Source organism: Mytilus galloprovincialis, chromosome 8 (assembly GCF_965363235.1).
Source record: "Mytilus galloprovincialis chromosome 8, xbMytGall1.hap1.1, whole genome shotgun sequence".
In the NCBI taxonomy this organism is placed as follows: Eukaryota; Metazoa; Mollusca; class Bivalvia; order Mytilida; family Mytilidae; genus Mytilus; species Mytilus galloprovincialis.
This window is the reverse complement of record NC_134845.1, coordinates 18,570,726-18,591,119: the sequence shown is the minus strand read 5'-3', so window position 1 is coordinate 18,591,119 and position 20,394 is coordinate 18,570,726. Positions and strand designations below refer to the sequence as shown.

The 20,394-nt window shown below is 31.6% G+C and overlaps 1 protein-coding gene across 1 annotated transcript; it reads right to left on the bottom strand.

Annotated features, from left to right (window-relative positions):
- Positions 1 to 15,817: 15,817 nt before the first annotated feature.
- LOC143042978 (uncharacterized) lies at positions 15,818 to 16,459 on the bottom strand. The gene has a single exon (XM_076215479.1). The coding sequence runs from the start codon at positions 16,457 to 16,459 to the stop codon at positions 15,818 to 15,820; it is 642 nt and encodes a 213-aa protein (XP_076071594.1).
- Between the last annotated feature and the right edge of the window lie 3,935 nt (positions 16,460 to 20,394).

Sequence of the window (20,394 nt, the reverse complement as noted above, 5' to 3'; positions counted from 1 at the left end):
AGAATTCAGTTGAGACAAATGTCAAATCTAAAAAATCAATGATAATTTCCAGTATTTTGAAGATTCGAGTTTCAAATATCAGCAACATATGGCGATATTAAATTTGTATGTTAAGAATAATACTTTGAAAGAGTTTTATCGGGAATTGCGTCAATTGAATTTTTTAATGTTGTATATTATTCACAGATGATAGCGGATATGTTCCTAATGTTGTAACTACAATCGCGTCTCCTTTTTACGAATATGACCTACCAAATTAAAGTTATTCCGGGTTTTTATTAATATGGGAAACCCAGGATCTGCTAACCATTCCAGAGCACGTGAAATAAAACCCCCTCCTCGCACACAATTTTAGGTGGGGTTCGTGTTGTTTTGGTCTTTAGTTTTTTTTTTTTGTGTTATGTGTTCTGGTGATTTTCTTATTTAGCAATGGCGTTTTCAGTTTATTTTCGACTTGTGAGTTTAAATGTGACTTCTTTCGCCACTCTTGCAGTCTGTTTTCAGTACGCTGTAGTCTTTTTGCAGTTTTATGCACAAAAGAAGGGGGAAAATTTGCAATGTAATACTTATTCAGGTAAAAGCAACATATACAAATACATATTAAGATCTAGAAACCTAGCTAAATAGTAAATAAAATACTCATACTTTAATTTAAATCCTTATTTCCTGTATTTAGTATTTTCTCCCATCCGGGACCAAGTACTTAGCAAGGACCAATGCACATAAACTCGCAGCAATTGAATACAGGACTTCAGAAAAGTTCTGAGCCAACTACCTTACTTAGTCAGTTGATCGAGGACATTCCAGCTTATAGAACATTAGCCCAATCACACCAATCAACTAATCAAAAACAGTATGTGTTCTTTAATAATTTCAAGATCGTGTAATTATCAAATAAAACCAATGAAATTAATAGCTTTACACCGTGACACTATATAGCAAAGCAAAATTAGTCATTTATTATGTTTCGGATTAGATCCTTAATATTCATATCGTCATATTTCAGTATTTGATATCTTTTCCTGTCCAGGACATGTTCTTAATTCTATATCGTATTCTTACAACAAGAATATTTCCCATATCATAAAGTAACAGTATGAAACTAATGGCGTCGTATAGTGACGCGAAGCACTAATATTATCGGCACTTGTGAGCCACCAATGGCAGATGAAGCTTGTTGTAATATCGCCTAATATCTGACAATTCAAATATATCAATATGTTGAATAAGAAAATAATATGATGATATTTCCCAAACACCATATTGCTCATTAAAGTATGTCCTCCAAACACTTACTACTGTGATACCGATTCACGAAAATGGCATTTTATACCTAATTTTGAGATACAGATGCATTTATATAATTCCAAAACCCAGTTATAAATCATCGATTCATGAGATGAAATTTTCGTAACCATAAAATTTCAAATGATTAAAACAGGGATAATGTTTCCCTAATGATATGTTACAAGGTAACGTTAAGTGGAGGCAAAAATACAGAGACATAGAGACGATTCTCTATAAGTTGAACAGATTTGGAGCCCGTATATCGTTGGCTTGCTGTCTCTCTTTTAGGGAGTTTTTGTAAATGCTTTTAGCATATCATTTATTGTTCTATTGAAGATATTTCACATTCTGTCACATCTTTTAAAGCTTTTCTTGTTGGTTTGTTTTTACCTTTGCATGATTTAGTCTTACAAATGGTTTATTGGACAGCTGCATGAGGTTTTTCTACACAACATGCTCGTCTGGCGTTACGAATTAAAAGCCTGGTAATTTTGATGAATTTCTATAGTCATTTTCATCCCCATCCATTGTGGCATAGTAGATAATTGGATCAAATCACATGTCATTGTTTCTTATGTGACATATATTAATATAAAATCAGGTCAGTATTATCATTAGATGGCTGTAGTTTTTCGAAATGAGACTTAAAACATTCACAGACATAATTTATCAATTTAACACAGAGACACGTGCCATTTATTTCACAGAAAGACACCAAAAAATTATTTCCTAGGTATCCAGCATCATTATTGTGTCATTGACTTTTGACTGTTGCGTGACTACATAAGAGAACAACTGTATTGCTTTAATATCTAATGAGAGTTTTATAATTACGAATAAATACTTGTTGACAACTTGTGCGATTGTGCATCCGGGTTCCCGATTTACAGCAAGTATGTACATTCAACATTCATAATCAGCGATACATTGTTTTGTAATTATCTCATCTAAAATGTCATATATTCTAATTAAAACTGGTGTAAAGGTAATCATACTTCAAAGGTTAATAACAGCCAATTCTACTTTAACCACAAGTGTTCTTTAAAAATGTGCATGCAACTTACAAACTGTGAATAATCAAACTGTGTAAAACTATGGTTGTGTTTTTACTAGCCTTAATATTTCCTAATGAGTTGCCGTTGCATCATTAAATAAACTTAGAAATCATTTCTGAGATAATAAGTTCAGAAATCTTTTACTAAAGTGCGCTACATGAATTTGTAGCAGGCAATGCAATCACGAAATACACTTCAAAATAAGGATTTTTATTCAGCTTCGTCATTTAACAGATCTATGAAAATCTGTTTCAATTGCCATTATTTAAACATATGATTTCAAAAGATATAACAAAATAATAACTATCTTATAGTTATCTTTTATATTAATTAATGGTTGCAATACTAAACTGAATTCGAATAAAAATTGCAGCACAATTCAATTTAATTTTATTTTGATTGTATTTTTACAGTGTAAATTACAAAGTTATCTCGTCATATTTTAGAAAGCGTTTTATAGAATACTGTTATAAGGAATTGAACTTGTGCACTTATTAAATTTGATTTTCGAAAGCAACAAAATTAATATTTGACAATACTGGATAGAAAACTAACCATGTGTGTATATGAAATAATACTATCTAAAAATGAACTATATCAAACAATGCGCGCACAAACAGAAAGACAAAAGACTAACCCACAGGAGAAGAAATTAAGATAAAGAACAGAAATTTTCTATCTACATAGTACGTTGAGGATCCAGCAAAACTTGCTACAAATCCAAAACTCTTTTGTAAAATGAATTGATATGTACAAATGTATATAGTGGAGAACGAAGATTTCAGCTGTTATTCGAATACTTTGAAAAACGTTTTCTTTATTTTTTTATTTGAGATATTCAGATCGATTCCATATTGACGAGGTTGTCAGTTCAGCAAAGTCAAAGTTATCGACATAAAGGCATTTTTCGTAAGGTACAATAAAATCCAGAAAAAAGAACAGTCTTATATTAGGTTAGACAAATGCTATCGACAAAAATATTTATTGGATTATAAATCTCATTCCTTGGTACTTTTATATGTCACAGTAATTCGGATATTAGAGGTTTCTCAACATCTTACGAACGGACGAAACTCTACGAACGTATCGGTAAGGAGCAGTAATTTTGTTACCATAAAATCAACGATAAATGTCTACCGATATTGCAGTGTGTTTGAAGACAACAGTTAACAGTTGCTTAGTCTATTTGAAACGTAGCATTTTATTTTTGTTGTTAAACATCGGTGTTCCAATTTATTTTCTGTTGTTGAATGTTACGTATTCTTACGTTGAGTTTCGTTTGTTTACATGTTGAATATATGCATTCGATTTTACTCCCTTATGAAGTTAAGGTTCGTGTGGGCCCTTTAGCTAAAATGGCCGTCTTTTCACCTCAAAATGTACTCTGAGTATGGAAAAACATGTGCATCTGTAAAAGTTTTAAGGCATAGCATGCCCTAGATAAATAGAATTCAAATGCATTGTATGATTTAGAAAATTCATAACTTAACTGGATTTTGCCTTGCACTTTTTATTGTTCCTGCAGATGAGGATAAGATTAACAAACAGTTAAATTTCCCTTGAAATGGTCCACTCAGGTACACAGTTTAAATCACCAATTATTGTCAGGTATCTATTGTCTATCTATTGTCCATGTCAATCAATATCGCTCACTTCAATTATTACCTGTGGGGAAGTTCTCAAACCAGTTTCCCAACTTAGTGTATTTTGGAACCTTCTGGAGGAATGAAAAAAAGTGAACTGCGAAATCCCAGTTAAGTTTTTATTTCCTAAAGCATCAAACATATTTGAAATTTATTTATCTAGAACATGCTATGCCTTAAAAATTTTACAGATGCGCAGGTTTGTTTGTACTAGAGTATATTTTGAAGTGAAAATACGGCCATTTTAGCCAAAGGGTCCACAATCGGCGCATCTGATTTGTATTTCATATGATTCATTGTTGGATGTCTAACGTTCTGTTGCAAGTATTCCAGGCTTTTCACGACGAAATTAGCGTTTGAAAAGGATTAAAAAGTGATAGAGATGACATAAATTGACTATTTTTCATTTATTATATCCCATAGGCGGATCCAGGGGCTAGTTGACCCCTCAGCCCCCCCCCCCCTCTTTCATGGGAAAAAGTGTTGATTATATAGGGAATCACTGAAACATGTCTGAAGGTGTCCCTACTTAGGTCAGTCGGGAAACCACCACTGTATCTACCAATCCTTTATAAATATGGAACGAATAAAGGAGGGTGAGTTTGGGTAAATTCTGTCTCCAAAAGCACAAAACAGGAAAATCTCAATGTGCGCTAGGTCCAAAAGTCCGACCTCCGGTTAAATCATTTTTGGGAATAAGTTACAAAAATATTAAGGTGCACTTGATTAATCGTTATAGGGTTTTGTGTATTCTTGTTGATAGTTTCAGTGCTAAAGCACCAAGAAAACTAATAATTATAAGTTTTTAAAAGGTGCAATTTCTTTAAATTCCATTCCCAAAGTCAAAAGAAAAAAATGAAAATAAAAACCGAAGAAAACATGTACAGCATTTCATAAAAACTCCACGAACTATTTTTTAATAATAATATATCTATAATACTAAAATTACGAGGTCCAATTTGTCAGCCGTCATCACGTAAAAACGACGAATCACAGAATTCAACTTTATATATAACTAATATAGCACAAAGGTGTAGATTAAAAATTACACCACTCCAGGCCCTTTTGTTTTCCACGTAATTAATATTGCCAATAATTAAGAAGTTCCGGATCGAGTCCGCTACCGATACCAATAGTATATTCACCTGTTACCTATTACCTTATCTGTACGTTCCGCATCTGACAGGCGCACCACCAAACGTTGTATTCAGGATTAATATGCTATATACACGGGTCATAACCCCAGGGTTGACACTACTAAATTGTCAAATTGTTACCTATTGTAGTAGTTTAATCAGTAAGACTTTCTAAGATAACAATACGAATACTAAAAATCTGGACTAAAAATAAGGCGTATAGGTACAGTTTTCAATTTGTTAGTGGGCATGACGTAAAACAGCGAAGCAAAGAATTCAACTTTATTTATAACTTATATAGGACAATGCTGTTGATTAAAAAATACTCCATTCCAGGACCTTTTGTTTTCCAAATAATTAATATTATTGTTTCAGTTCGACGGGTTCAAACAGAAAGACTTGAAAGCAGAGAAAAACTGTGTATCTTATAATCGGCATGACTTTATCAGATGACAATACTAATACTAAAATAAGGCTTGCGCATAGTTATATACTTTAATTCAGTCACGGACCCGTGATATCACGGGTGTGTTCTAGTATACTTACAAAGAAAATAAGAACTGTCATGAAAAAAAAACAAAAAAAAAAACCTAAATACATTACAGAATATCTTTTTAAAGTGTTAACTGTTCTTTTTTTTTTTTTTTCAAATTCTTATTTCAATGTTTCCCCTTATTTATCTTCTTGAATTTATCAGTCAAGGTAGAATATAAATCGGTTATAATTATGTAAGGTCAAGAAGTGATCATTTGGATTTTAAATTTGGGCAACGAAGTTACCCCGGATCCGAGGATGTTTTTTTTTCGAATTAAAACTAGAGGCGTTCACTCCTAGATTAATTTTACCTCGTGTTTACGAAAGACATTCTCCCTTTGTTCTGATTTTTAATAAGATTCAAAAGAATTCCTAGCCTCTTCCATTCCAAAGTTCTATATTTACCCTTTTTCATATATGTACTAAATAGTTCGAAATGATGTTGTCATGTTTATCAAAATCTTTTGTACGGTTGCTATCCTGGGTCTAAATATTTTATATTCTTCCCCATAGTTCATTGATCAATTACATTTTCAACTGTTTTGATTAAACCGTAAATTGTATAATTATAATATATTATATAAATCTGTGAATTTTTCAGGGATTAGCTGTTTTTCATGGTGACTTAATTAGTGATAACATATTATCATTAACATTTAAAGGAACTATTGTAGGGTTCATCATTAAAAGGTAGAAGGAAATAACAGTGAATAAAATTTAATAACTTCTTTCTATAAAACCATCTGCAAAAGTACAGATATCAAAATATGAAGTATGGCTTCTTTTTACAAATTAATCAGAAAATTTAAATGACATTTACAAATGCAATTTTGTTCTGCTTTTCATTTTTTCTTCTTTTTTTTTTATTAACAACACCTACTAGAGAAACCCTTGTCACTCACACATTGAATCTTATTATACTGCATGTTGAAGAATTAAAATCATAATCTTCACTAGAAACATTTGAAAGTTACAAAAACGTGATTCAGCCAACTAAAAAAAGCTATCGTAACAACTATATCTTATTCCGAGGATAATTCAAAAAGGGAAAGTCTACAATCACATGTCAATATCAAAAGCTCAAACACATCAAACGAATTGATATCAATTCTCAAATTTCTGACTTGGAATGGGATATAGGCAAACTCCTCTGCTTCGTAGCAAAGGAATGTCCTTTTCATTTGTTCATTTGCGATGGCTAGTATATTGGTTGCCAAAAACAAAACAAATGCACAGTGCATAAAGTTTTGGTGTAACAAGGAAATATTGAGCATATGCGTTTTCGAATATTGTTTATGAAATATGAATTGCCTGTTTTTATATAAAAAAACGGAAGATAACTTGAATCTCAGTTATGTCGAGTTCTTGTTTGACAATAAATAAAGGCAACAGTAATGGACCGTTGCTCAAAAGTCATAAATCAATTTTGTTGCTTTTTCTTTAGTTTCATATGTTGTGTCATGTGTACTATTGTTTGTCTGTTTTGTCGATTTATGAGTTTGACTGTTCCTATGGTATTTTTCGTCCCTCTTTTACAAACTAAGACTGACGGAAACACGTCAATGAAAAAAGAGGAAACCAACAGAACAGAAACACTCAGGTACTACAAAAACAAAGGCGAACAAACATAGAAACAGATTATTTGATAACAACTGCCATATTCCTGACTTGGCAAGATATCTGAGGTTTTGTCTCTGTTCTTTATCCTAATTTTTTCGTTCGTTGACTTATAAGGTTGATAGATCTTAACAAAGAAAAACGACTCTTACTTAATACATACAATATTTTTAATGCACTTAACAACACTTATTTTTTTAATACCTTAATCTATATTTGTTTATAATCTTTTTTTTTAATTCCACAAAAATGCAATATTTGTGTTTACTTCGATACCAATTTACCATTCATCAATATAAAACCACTTGATTCTCAGAATAATATACATCTTCTAAAGATGGCAGGACAATGCTATTAAAGTGAAATGTGCTGACAATGACTTTTTTTACAATTATGGTTTTACAATTCTGTACGTCATATTGTTTATTTGATCATTTTCGTATTTAGCAGTGTTAAGGTTTTATTATTGCTGAAGATCTAAAATAATCTTATCATTCATAAAGATATTTCTGATCCCATTATCATTTGATCAAAGAATATATTAAAAACGAATGAAAACAATGGAAGTGTATTATCCTATTAAATTAAGTTAGTGGTGCTTTCTATGCTTTTAGAAGGGATTTGTTTTATCAATAGAGAGTTTGAGGATTTTCTTCATAGTAAAAGATCTTTTGAACCTTGATCGAGATACTGTTTTGTTTTTGAAGATATAGTAAGATAGCAGTTTAGATCATTAATCTTTTGAAGAATTTCAAAAAAATGACTTCTTTAACGTAATTTTATGTTCTTAAGGCTTTGTTTTTTTTATATGCAATGGATGTTCCAAATGAAGATATATTCTAAAACAATTATTCACACCAGCTTCTTTGATTTACAAGCATTTTGTTATTTTAAATGCCGGTTAATAAAACGATGACACCATACACATCACTATGGTAGAAAACAAGTCATTCATCATTGATAATTGCAATGTTGTTTTTTTTTAAGTTAAATGAATATTTTTCCAAATTTACTTTCAACTGTCTAACCATTCATGAAAATATAGATTTAAAATAAGACTTGTGTTGACGATTTTAGATATTCGCATAGTATTAATGCTTATATTGTCAGTTCTTCGAAGTCAAACTTATAAACATGGATGCAACAATCACTAGTTTAATAACATGTTTTAAAGACCAAAACGTGTATTTAATATGAAATATCGTTACTCTTTTATCAAGGAAAATATTAAGCTTTTGTTTTGGAAGTAATATTACTTTATTTGTCTTGAAAAAAGAGTCCCACTAGGCACAAATATTACAATGACTTGATCTTCTTTCTTCTTTCGAAGTGTTATTTTTCAAAAGCCTGATTATGTATTGAAGGCTTAATTCTTGTTTTTCATATGTGCAAGTAATATTGAAATAAAATAGACAATTCGTTTTGTTGTGATACTGATGAAGTTAGTGTAAGAAGGGAATATTAAGCATCTTGGTTTTCGACTATGTGTATACCGTCGGATAAGGTGTTTTGATATAGAAAAAAAAATTAAAATTGTGTGAAGCCTATTTTTTGACAATTAGCAATATCCTAGTTTGTTTCTTTACTTTTTTTGGTATCTTTGTAACGTTAGTTTATAATGTTGATGAACAGAAAAAACACGAGGCAGATATAAAAAATAGAACAAATGACACAGAAATTAAAAGCTATAGGTCACTGTACAGCCTTCAACAATGATGTCTATACTGCATAGTCAGCTATAAAAGGCCCTCGAAATCACAAATGTTAGACAATTCAAACAAGAAAGCAAGAAATGAACGAAAAACAAATATGAAACACAGCAACAAACGACAATCACCGAACTACAGACTTCTGATTTTAGACAGGCACAGACAGGCACTTACATACTGAATGTGGCGGGTTAAACATGTAAGTGGGATCCCCCCTGTTGTAACAGTACATAAGAACGAACTATAAAAATCAGTTAAAAAGGCTTAAAAAAGAGTGGACCTGGCCGGGTGCTAATACATCCCAATAGCAATAACAAAAACACTAAGTACAGATATGAGGATACTCGTAGTTGCTGACAGCTAGTTCAACGCCATTAGCAACTCAAAAAACAAAATCATGCATCTAGTACTAACACATCAATCAGTACACACCCAGCATCCAATGGATTTAAAGATGGAAATATCATAAACAGTCAGAAAGAACTTGACCTTGTGTAATGCAAAGATACAAGAATCGACAGACTGTAGATCCACGATAGATGCATTTGTATATAACCATTATATTTAGTTGCTTTTAGTTTACTTATAATTACAAGACTCTATTTCAATATGTTAAGTACAAAATAGACTTTTGTATTTTTGTGTTATTCTTTAATTCTATGCACAACATTCGTTCTTTCACGACCTCAATCTAATTTCAGTTTATTATTCATTTAAAATACAATATGTGTTTATAATCTGATACACATTAACCAACTAATAATATCAAACCACTTGATTCTGTTTATGATATGTATGTACTAAAGATGTGAAGAAAATGCACGTAAAACATAAATGTGCCGACATTCATTTCTTAGCAATATTGTTTAACAATCCTTTAAATTATTTTTCTTTTTTATTATATTATCTTTTTATTTAGCCGTGTGACGTTTTTATCAAGGTCAACGCTCAAGATCTAAATTAATCGTATCATTCATAAGATATTTCAAGTCTTATTCTATTCATCAAAAACTTTATTGAAAAAAAGAATTCAATCAAACACCTCATACTTTAAACCGATTCACGAAATGACATGCAATTTTCGTAACCTTAAAATTTCATTTTACCAAATATATGATACGGTTTCTCGAAATGATCTTTTTCATTGTGACAAAATGCATTCAGTGGAGGCACAGTTAAATGCTATAAAAGGCTCCACATTTATAAAATAGCAGATAATTGGATCAAATCACAACTCATTATTTCTTAAGTGACATATTTATATATAAAATCAGGTCAATAATATCATTAGAATATATTTTTTTCGAAATGACACTGAAAACGTATAAAGACATAATTTGTCAATCTAACACAGAGACACGTGACATTCATTTCACAGAAAGACACCAAGTTTGCGAATAAGTTCCTGGGTATCTAGCATCGATATTGTTCATTGACTTTTGACTGTTGCGTGACTACATAAGAGAACAACTGTATTGCTTTAATATCTAATAAGTGTTTTATAATTACGAATAAATACTTGTTGACAACATGTGCGATTGTGCTTCCGCGTTCCAGATTCATAGCAAGTATGTACATTCAACATTTATAATCAGCGTTACATTGTTTTGTAATTATCTGATATAAAATGTCATCTATTCTAATTAAAACTGGTGTAAAGGTAATCATACTTCAAAGGTTTATAACAGCCAATACTACTTTAACTGCAAGTGTACTTTAAAGATGTGCGTGCAACTTACAAACTGTGAATAATTAAACTGTGTAAAACCATGGTTGTGTTTTACTAGCCTTAATATTTCCTAATGAGTTGCCCTTGTCATCATTAAATAAACTTCGAAAGCATTGCCGAGCTAATAAATTCAGAAATCTTTCACTAAAGTGCGCTACATGAATTTGTATCACGCAATAACATTACGAAATAGACTTAAAAAAAAGGATTTGTATTCAGCTCTGTCATTAAACAAACCTATGAAAATCTGTATTCCATTGCCATTATTTTAAAATATAATTCCATAAGATAAATAAAATCATACCTTTTTAAAAGCTAAGTTTTCATAACATCTCTTCTCATTTCGTCATGAGGCTGAAAATAAAAGAATTCAAGTTATGAAATACGTTTCCATAGTAATGTTGATATTCTAAGTTATAAAAGACATGTTTCATATTAAGACATTTAAATATCCACTGGCGAGAAAAGAATGTCACGATTTTCCCCGTTTTTAGTTTCTCAACTACTATTGCAAAGATGATATCAATTATATAGAGATTAATACATGGCCTTTTCCATATCGCCCCGGGTATCATCCCGAGACCCCCATATCAGCCCGAGACGAAGTCGAGGTGCTGATATGGGTCGAGGGATGATACCTGGGCCGATATGGAAAAGGTCATGTATTAATCTGTTTATCATATACTTTCGACAATTGCTTTATGTAAGGCAAATAAACAAATGAAATAATTTCAACAGCAAAAAAATTTACAAAGAAGTCAAATTATGTATACAACATAATATACACTATAATTGTACAACATCATTAGATTTAGTCATGTTTATATCTTTATTTTCTGTACAAACAGATTTACCTCTAGATCCAATACACCTTATCGTTATTTTTCCGCCGTCAATGAACCTCACAAAAGTTCCCGTAAAACGTGACGTCATAATAAAAAAAATCTGACGCCACAATGAAAAAAATTAACAAACGATACCGGAAGTAACTTGCACGAGAAGCATTGATATGAGTTTTGTGCACGAGATGCCGCTGAAATGGGTTATCAGACCGAGTAGGAAATTATGGCCTGTGTACTTCCGTTCATTACAGAGGCAAAAGCTATCATATCAATGCTAAGTATATGATAAATAGTGTCATTAACTGACTAATTGCCGGTTCGCCGAATATCGGTTAGCCACGCCTACTGCTTAACAACGGTAGTCAAGAAGCGTATGCCCGTCAACTTTGTAAACAAGTATGGCCGACATCTTGCAACTACAGGATGTCCCAGACGACTTTTCAGCATCATATCTTGTTTATTTGCCAATCCTTGGACAAAAACAAAGGGCAACTGCTTTTGTAAAGGACAGTTATGTTAAATCGGTGTCAATATTTAGAGCAGGAAATGAACGTATTGCGATAAAATCCAATGTTTACCGCAGCCAGAGGAAAAGTGAAGATCCACATACTATTAACCTGGACGTGAATGAAACAACACGTAAACTAGAAGATGCACACTGTAGCTGCAAGGCAGGGTTAGGATTATTTCTCTTATGTTTATAAAATTACCTCTTTCTCAATTATTTGCACGTATTTTTCTTTTATAATTTTATTGCCCAAATGATGCAGAGAGGTTTGTTACTATTTGCCTTCTTTTACTTTAAGGGTCCCTTTACTTTAGAGTTATGGAGCATTCATGGTTATGGTTAGGTTAGGGGATGTTTTAGGTTAGGGTAAGGCTAGTGTTAGGTTTAGGTATGGGTTAGGGTAAGGTTTGAGATTAAGAATAGTTTAGTAGAGTTCTTTATAGGTTGGGACCCCTAAAGTAAAAGAAATTTGCCGGGTTAACTATCCATGGGAACCCCTGTGAATGAACGTCACGGAACGACTTATTAAGTGAGTTATTTTAATACACGAACAACTTGAAATAACTAACATTACCCAGGGTAGTGAACATGTATAGAACAATTGAAAGACCTAAACTTTCACCCTCAATATTTTATGAACCTTCTTTTATTCTGATTCTACCCCCTCCCTATAAAAAAGCTACTGGTTAACACACAAACATATATATATATATATATTCCCTTGTACATGTGAATATTCTGATAACCATACATTGTACACATCAATATAAGATTTGTTTACATATATAAATGGAATATAAAGCCATTTTTAAAAAAGCAGAACTTTATATATATATATATATATATATATATATATATATATATATATATATATATATATATATATATATATATATATATATATATATATATATATATATATATATATATAGTACTGTATCAAATTGATATTGGTCAGGGTACGAAGGTTCGATTCCTTCCCTAGGCTTCAATAGATATCAGCTGGTTGCAAAGAGGGCAGATTGCCTAGTGGCCCCACCCTGACCAAGTCTGTTTTTAAAAAGATGCTTGAAACGTTTATTAATTTTATTATGTTTTTTTGTATTTTGTTGCAGAGTTTTGTAAATTTTGTTTCTTGGAATCCATTGTGGAATACGATTTTTCCTTGGTATGTTAAAATATTTACATTAACAAAAGTGATGATTTTAAAATCAAACATGTATACATGTTGCTGTTCTTATGTCAATAATAAATTTAAAAGCTGTTAACTTAAACAGAGCTACATATCAAAGGCAACAACAAATAAAACCAAGGAGTAAACAAAGACTTTAAAAATCCAACTACATGTACTTAAAAAAAAACACAGTTACATGTAACAACCAAAGACATTTGACCATCCACTAATGTGGATGGATCAAATAGATTTACTTTTGTCTGTCCATCCCAATACTTTTAAGTTCTACATCAAGGCCAATTTCTCAAAGACCTATATGGAAATATATCAATGATATTAATTTACTTCAAATTTCTTGCATTCAGTACAACATTGTTTAACAGCACTTGGATCACTGTAACCTACATTTAAGGACTGTGCATCACCCATCTGATGCACTTATTAGTTATTTCAATCCATGTACATGTAGATCACATGCTAAACATAAAAGTATTATTGTGTTTACTTATTATAAGCCAAGTTTAGTATATTATACATGAGAAACTTGAAAATAATGTTACATAAATTATACTTTTAGAATATCAGGAAAATGTGCACATGTTCTGACAGTGGTCATGATGATAGAGCAATGGAAAATCCTTGGATATAAAGCTGTTCCATCTCAGCCATCATCTACAAGTCTACCACAGCAGTGGGACAAGCCAAGAGGACCAAAAATAATGCAGAGCCTGTGTCCCAAATGATTATTTCAAGGCCAATGAATTTAACAAGAAAAAGAAAACCTGTAATTGCCACATTTATTGACAATAGGTGATTAAAATGTTATGTCAGCCTGTTAGATAAATTGATTACCCCCTAAGATATAGAATGAACAAGATTTAAAGAATGAATTATATAAACATAATAGAGAAAAAACAAACGAGCTGACTATAAGATTTTTAAAATTGCAAAAAAAAGAAATATTGAGTAAATTTGCATGAGACAATATCGCACACAATGCATAAAAATAAAATTATCAATGAACAGGGCCTTTATTCCTGTTCTTCATCTTGACAGTAGCTGGAGGGCCTTCAAACATGCTGAATCATTCATACATAACAACTCTATATAAAGAATATTAAAAGCTACTAGAAGTCATGAAGTATTTGTTCCCTTAAAAACATGTATTTTATAATTTCAGTCCTATTATGTTACAGGTTCTTATGTAGTTAATTTTCGTCTTATTTTTTTTTCTCAAGAACTGCATATCTGGAGTCGGTTTCACAAAAAACTTGGTCGTAAATATACAAAATTGTTCAGGACTTATGATCAACTTTAGTCGTCCTTTAAAGATTTTTTTGTGAAATGGACTTCAACACTTTCTGAAATTTGAAATCATGGTTCATATGACCAAGTTTTACCATGCTTTATCATTGTTTATGTGTTCAGATACATCATTCAACAATTTTTTGTTTACTGAACACTTGCATATTTTTTTACTGTAGCCAGTATATTTATCTTGTTTTATAGAAACATTGAAGTCTGTGATGAGGATATCATCCACCTAAAGCAGCTTACACTGAGCCCAATATCGTACCTGGTTGAAGAATTGGGATCCAGCACTACCTTAGACACACCAGTAGGACCCCAATTACTTGGATCACCTCTCAGTTATCATGTAAGAATTGTTGTGATTCTGATAGGTTTATGACTTTTATGTTTTAAAAACAGACTATTACTCATGACAGAATATGAACATTGCATGGTACAAAGTGACTGCAGTAAAGAAAATGAAAATAAAATGATATGAAAAAGTGTGCAAGCTTTCATACTCTTGGCAATAACTTATTAATGTTTGTCATGCCTGTGACTTCTGTTTTAGAAAGACAGGGATTGTACATCAGATGCATAATGTTGTTAAACTTTCCACCTGTCAAATGTCCTCTACCTTCTTTTCATGTTTCACCTAACAGCAAGCAATAAAGGGCTCCAAATTGACCAATGAAACACAAGTCCATTTTCAATATAATGGGGCAACTATATGCATATTTGGAGAATGGAATGATTGTGCATGTCCAAATGTGAGGTGTCATCACATTTTCAAAGTTCATTGTGCCAAATTATTTTTTTGTGTATTTGGTGTATTTTTCAAACATTATGACCATTGTTTCAGTTATAATTTGTGTATATATATATGGAAATGGTTGAAATGTGTGAATGACCGTCAGGCATTAATCATCCTACACTGACCTCATTTTCATGGTTCATTGGTAAATGAAAAAAAAATCTTGTTTGGTCTGTTTTTCAGATATCTTTAAAGGAATAGGTGACTTTCTGCAGTCTATATATGAATTGATTGTTAGTGTAAATACCTGATCTTGTCAGTGTCATTTTCATGGTTCATTAATGTTCAAATTTTAAATTTATCTGGTATATCTGTTTTCATCATTGTTTATCTTGGATCAAGAATGGCATGACATTTGTTAATAAGCAACATGTAAGCCAAATTTGATTAACTGAACTAAATAAAGATAGATTTATCCTTCCAGATAGAATTTTAAATTGTTTCACACGTGCAATGGTCCTCTCAACATGAACACGGTGTTAAGCTATTTTGATTGTCTCGTTCACATTTGCAGATTTCATCTGCGATCCACTTGAAGCAAAAGGTGGTATATTAAGTTGCAGATCAATTTCTTTCAATTCTTTTTCAATCGTAAAACCTTTGTCTGCCATTACTCCATCCCCTACATTCACTTTTCCACTACTGATTAAATCCTTCAGTAAGCGATAAAATCCACTCTCCTTGGTGATTTCCTTGTCAGATATTGAACCAGAAAATAACATTGATGAAAAGTTTATTGGTCCTCTTGGGTCAACACCCACAAGACCTTTTAATGTTGTGCATGATTTGTAATCAGAATAACAATGACTCTGGCGATGTAATGAACTGGGTTTCTGAATTTTAACTTCTGTGCCATCAATAATGACCAAACTATTTGGGAAGTCCTGTTTAAAAGTTGGTGGCATATGTTCAATGATGTGATCTCTATGTGGCCAAATTACAAGTGAACCTAGTCTGTGAAACATATAATTTATCCAGTTCAAAAATATGACACTGCAATCCTGTGTTGATAAATTGAATAAATTTGCAATGTGTGAAAAGTCAAAGTTTTGTCTCAATTTGATCATCACCAAAAGCAGTTGGTCTTTGGTACTTAACTGCTTAGATCCACTTTTGTCCATTTTATAATGTTCTCTCCCTCTCTAGGCACAAGAACTTTTAATATATCTTCAAACCGATCTTTGGAAAATCCTGTGTAGTACTGGTACTCTTTACTATTTAACTTTTCACAACCAAAGGATTTTTCTAGATCTATTATAATATTTTTTTCTTTTTTCTTTTTTATACAACTTGAAAGTTGCTGCTGCAAATTTACATTTTCTAGCACAAGCTTGGCATAGTTTTCAGTCAGTGCTTTGTTTTCTGCAGCCATAGCTAACATGTCCAGAGGTTCTACACCTGTAAAAAAAAAACAAAAAAAAAAACACTTATATTTTCAATTTAAATATTGTAAAAATATGTTTGCAGTAAAATGTATTTCAGATATTTACCGTAATATTCAACTTTTTGACAGGGTATACTCTAATGGATCAATCAGATTTAAGTACTTGTAAATCATATAAGAATTATTCATATGTATTGTAATGATTTAAAATGTGCTATGTATTTTAAACAATATTGAATTATCCTTATTAATATTACATTGCAGAAACCATTAATGACACCGATATTCCAACCAAGAGAGGAAAATTTCAACATATGTGGGGATATTGTGTTTCCAAAACCACTACCGCAATGCATAGATATGTCAGCAATGGACCAAATGAAGACTGAATGGATTGCTTCAAATATCACCAAAACAGAAGCCATTACTATATGAAAACATAATTTATTATGCATGTGACTTGTAGCAAGATGATTTTAATGTTCCGTACATAAGTTTCTCACATTTAATTACACGTATTTATAGCAAACGGGGATTTATTTGGGGCACCCTTTTATTTGTACTTTTCATGCCGTTTCTGATATCAACGTGTGTAATGTAATGCATTCAAAAGCCAGATAATGATTAAAATATAATACCTTTGAACAAACAAATAAATGTTTGGCTTTAGCCCTCTCCTTAATTATCTCCTCATTTAACTGTTCAAGGGGTCTCCCACACAAACGAATCCATCGTCTGGCCTTTTCAAGGCTTCTTTCTGGCTTTGGGAATGGTATGAACACGATACCACCTTCCAATCTATCTGGATATCGGCTATCAGTGTTACAAGTTCCCCAGCAACACCGCTTTACCATTGCGAGTGATAAACGCGATACGATCAGCAAATATGTATTTCGTTGTTAATGTCAACAGTTGACGGGCAAAATGGCAGACGATGATGCTTCAGAAGGCGGAAGAAAAACAAAGGTTTTGATTGGTCAAAAATTCTTTGAGGGAGTGGTTGACCGATATTGGCGAACCGGCAATCCTGTATTGGCACTGGTATAGATTCAAGATTTGCTGTATGGGCCTCGATATCCGTACGGTCGAGGGCCAATACAGCTGACCAAGAATCTATACCAGTACCAATACAGAAACAGCCAGTTCAGAACACTTTTATTAAATAATCCAACTATTTCAATACAGACTTGTTCTGAATGCTGTATTACATACATCAAATGTGAATATAGGGCCAATATTTCCAATACGGACTGGCAATGATTTGAATATAGGGCCAACTTTTCCAATACGGACTGCCAATGAATCCTGAATGATATTTTCAGTATTTGACCGGGCTGAAAAGCAATATAGATCACGTGATTTATATGACCAGGATGACGTCATCTGTATGACACATGCCGATTTGGTAGCATTAGGGCTGTTTTAATCGTATTATTTAATAATTGATTGAAATACTAAAATGATTCGATTACAAATGACAGACACAATCTAATTTGAGATTTCTTTCCTTTTATTGCCTTATTAAAGTGTAAATTACAAAGTAATCCCGTCATATTTTAGAGAGCTTTTTATAGAATACTGTTCCAAGGAATTGTACCTGTGCATTTATTAGATTTGATTTATAAAAGAAACAAAGTTGATGTTTAACATTACGGGATAGAAAACAGACCACGTGTATATAAAAATATAATACCATCTAAAGGCAAAATATGTCAACACAATGTTCGAAGACAGAAAGAAAAAAAAACGCTGACCAAAAGGAAAAGAAAATGAGACAAAGACCAAAATTATCTAACTACATAGTTCATCGCCGATACAGAAAAACTTGGTACAAATCCCAAAATATTTTGTAAATTTAAGTTCTATTCATATTGTGGAGCATGAAGATTTTTTAGCTGTTATTCGAATACTCGGAGATAGAAGATCAAATAAAATGTGTTAATACATAAACAAACATTATTTTTCGATGTCAGATATTCATATCGTCTTTATTCTGGCGGAGTTGTCAGTTCAGCACAGTCAAATTTATCGAAATTAATGCATCATTTGTAAGGTGTGAGAACCTTTTTATACTAAGTAAGCAGAATTATATCGTCAAAAATAACTATTTATTTGAAAATCTCATTCTTTTAGTTATTTATGTTAAAATAATTTGGATAATATAGGATAATGTAAAATCCGTGAATTTTTAAGGATATTGTATTTTTCATGGTGACTTTAGTTATAATATCACTAAAATTTTCAAGAATGCATAATCAGTAGAAAAATGACAGGGTTCATCCATAAAAGGTAGATGTAAATGACAGTGAAGAAAATTTAAAAATTTTATTCTTTGAAATCATGTTATAAAATTTTTAAAAGAAAATATATCAAAATGTAAAGCATAATGTTTCTATTACATATTAATCAGACAATTTCAATGGCATCGACTGAATTTAGATTTGCTCTACTTTTCATGATTTTTTTTGTGTAGCAACACCCACTAGAGAAAAACCTTGTCACTCACATATCGAATCTTATTTTACTGCACATTGAAGAATGAAAACAAATAGCCTTCATTAGAAACATTTGAATTTTACCAAAAATGTGAATCAGCCACCTATCAAAGTAGTAAAATAGCAAATATATCGAACTCCGAGGAAAATTCAACACGGAAATATTTAATCAAAAGCTCAAACATCATTCGAATGGATAACAACAGTTTGAGTCCTTGTAAAGGATTAGTGCAAAACCTTATGTTTCGTAAAAACCGAGCAAAGTCTTTTTCAATCATTTTTATGCGATGACCATTATATTGGTTGCCAAAAAAGACATCAAATGCAAAGCGCATAAACAAGAAAATATTGAGCATCTGCGTTTTCGACTATTGTTTATGAAATATGAATTGGCTGTTTTGATATGAAAAATTGAATATAAGTTAATTCCCAGTTATAACGAGTTCGTGTTTGACGGTAAATAAAGGTACCAGTAATTTTAACTGTTCAAAAGTCGTAAATCGATAAAGAGAAAACAAATCCTGATTAGTAACTGAAACTGAGGGAAACACGTCAACTAATAAAGGAAAACAATGGAACAACAGAAACACTTAAGTAAACAAAAACAAACGATAACAAACATAGAAACGGAATTTCTAATAATAACTGCCATATTCTTGACTTGGAAAGCAATCTGAGGTTATTTCTCTGTTCTTTTCTTCTTTTTCCGTTTGTTGTCCTATAATGTTGGTGAACCTAAACAAAGAAAAACGACTCTTACTTACAATATGTTTTGTATAAAATAGTCTCTTACTTTTTGTGCTTTTTTATTCTTTCATTGCACTTAACAACATTTTGTTTTCAAGACCTTGACCTATTTTTGTTTATTATCCATGAATAATGCATTATTTGTGTTTACTTCGATACCAATTTACCATTTATCAATATAAAACCACTTGATTCTTAGAATAATATATATCTTCTAAAGATGGCAGGACAATGCAATTAAAGTGAAATGTGCTGACAATGACTTTTTTTACCATAACGGTTTTACAATTCTTTACGTCATATTGTTTATTTGATCATTTTCGTATTTAGCAGTGTTAGGGTTTTATTATTGCTGAAGATCTAAAATAATAGTATCATTCATAAAGATATTTCTGATCCCATTATCATTTGATCAAAGAATGTATTAAAA

What these genes read in the sequence shown, in the direction of transcription:
- LOC143042978 (XM_076215479.1), bottom strand. Translation starts at nt 16,459, where the DNA reads ATGGACAAAAGTGGATCTAAGCAGTTAAGTACCAAAGACCAACTGCTT.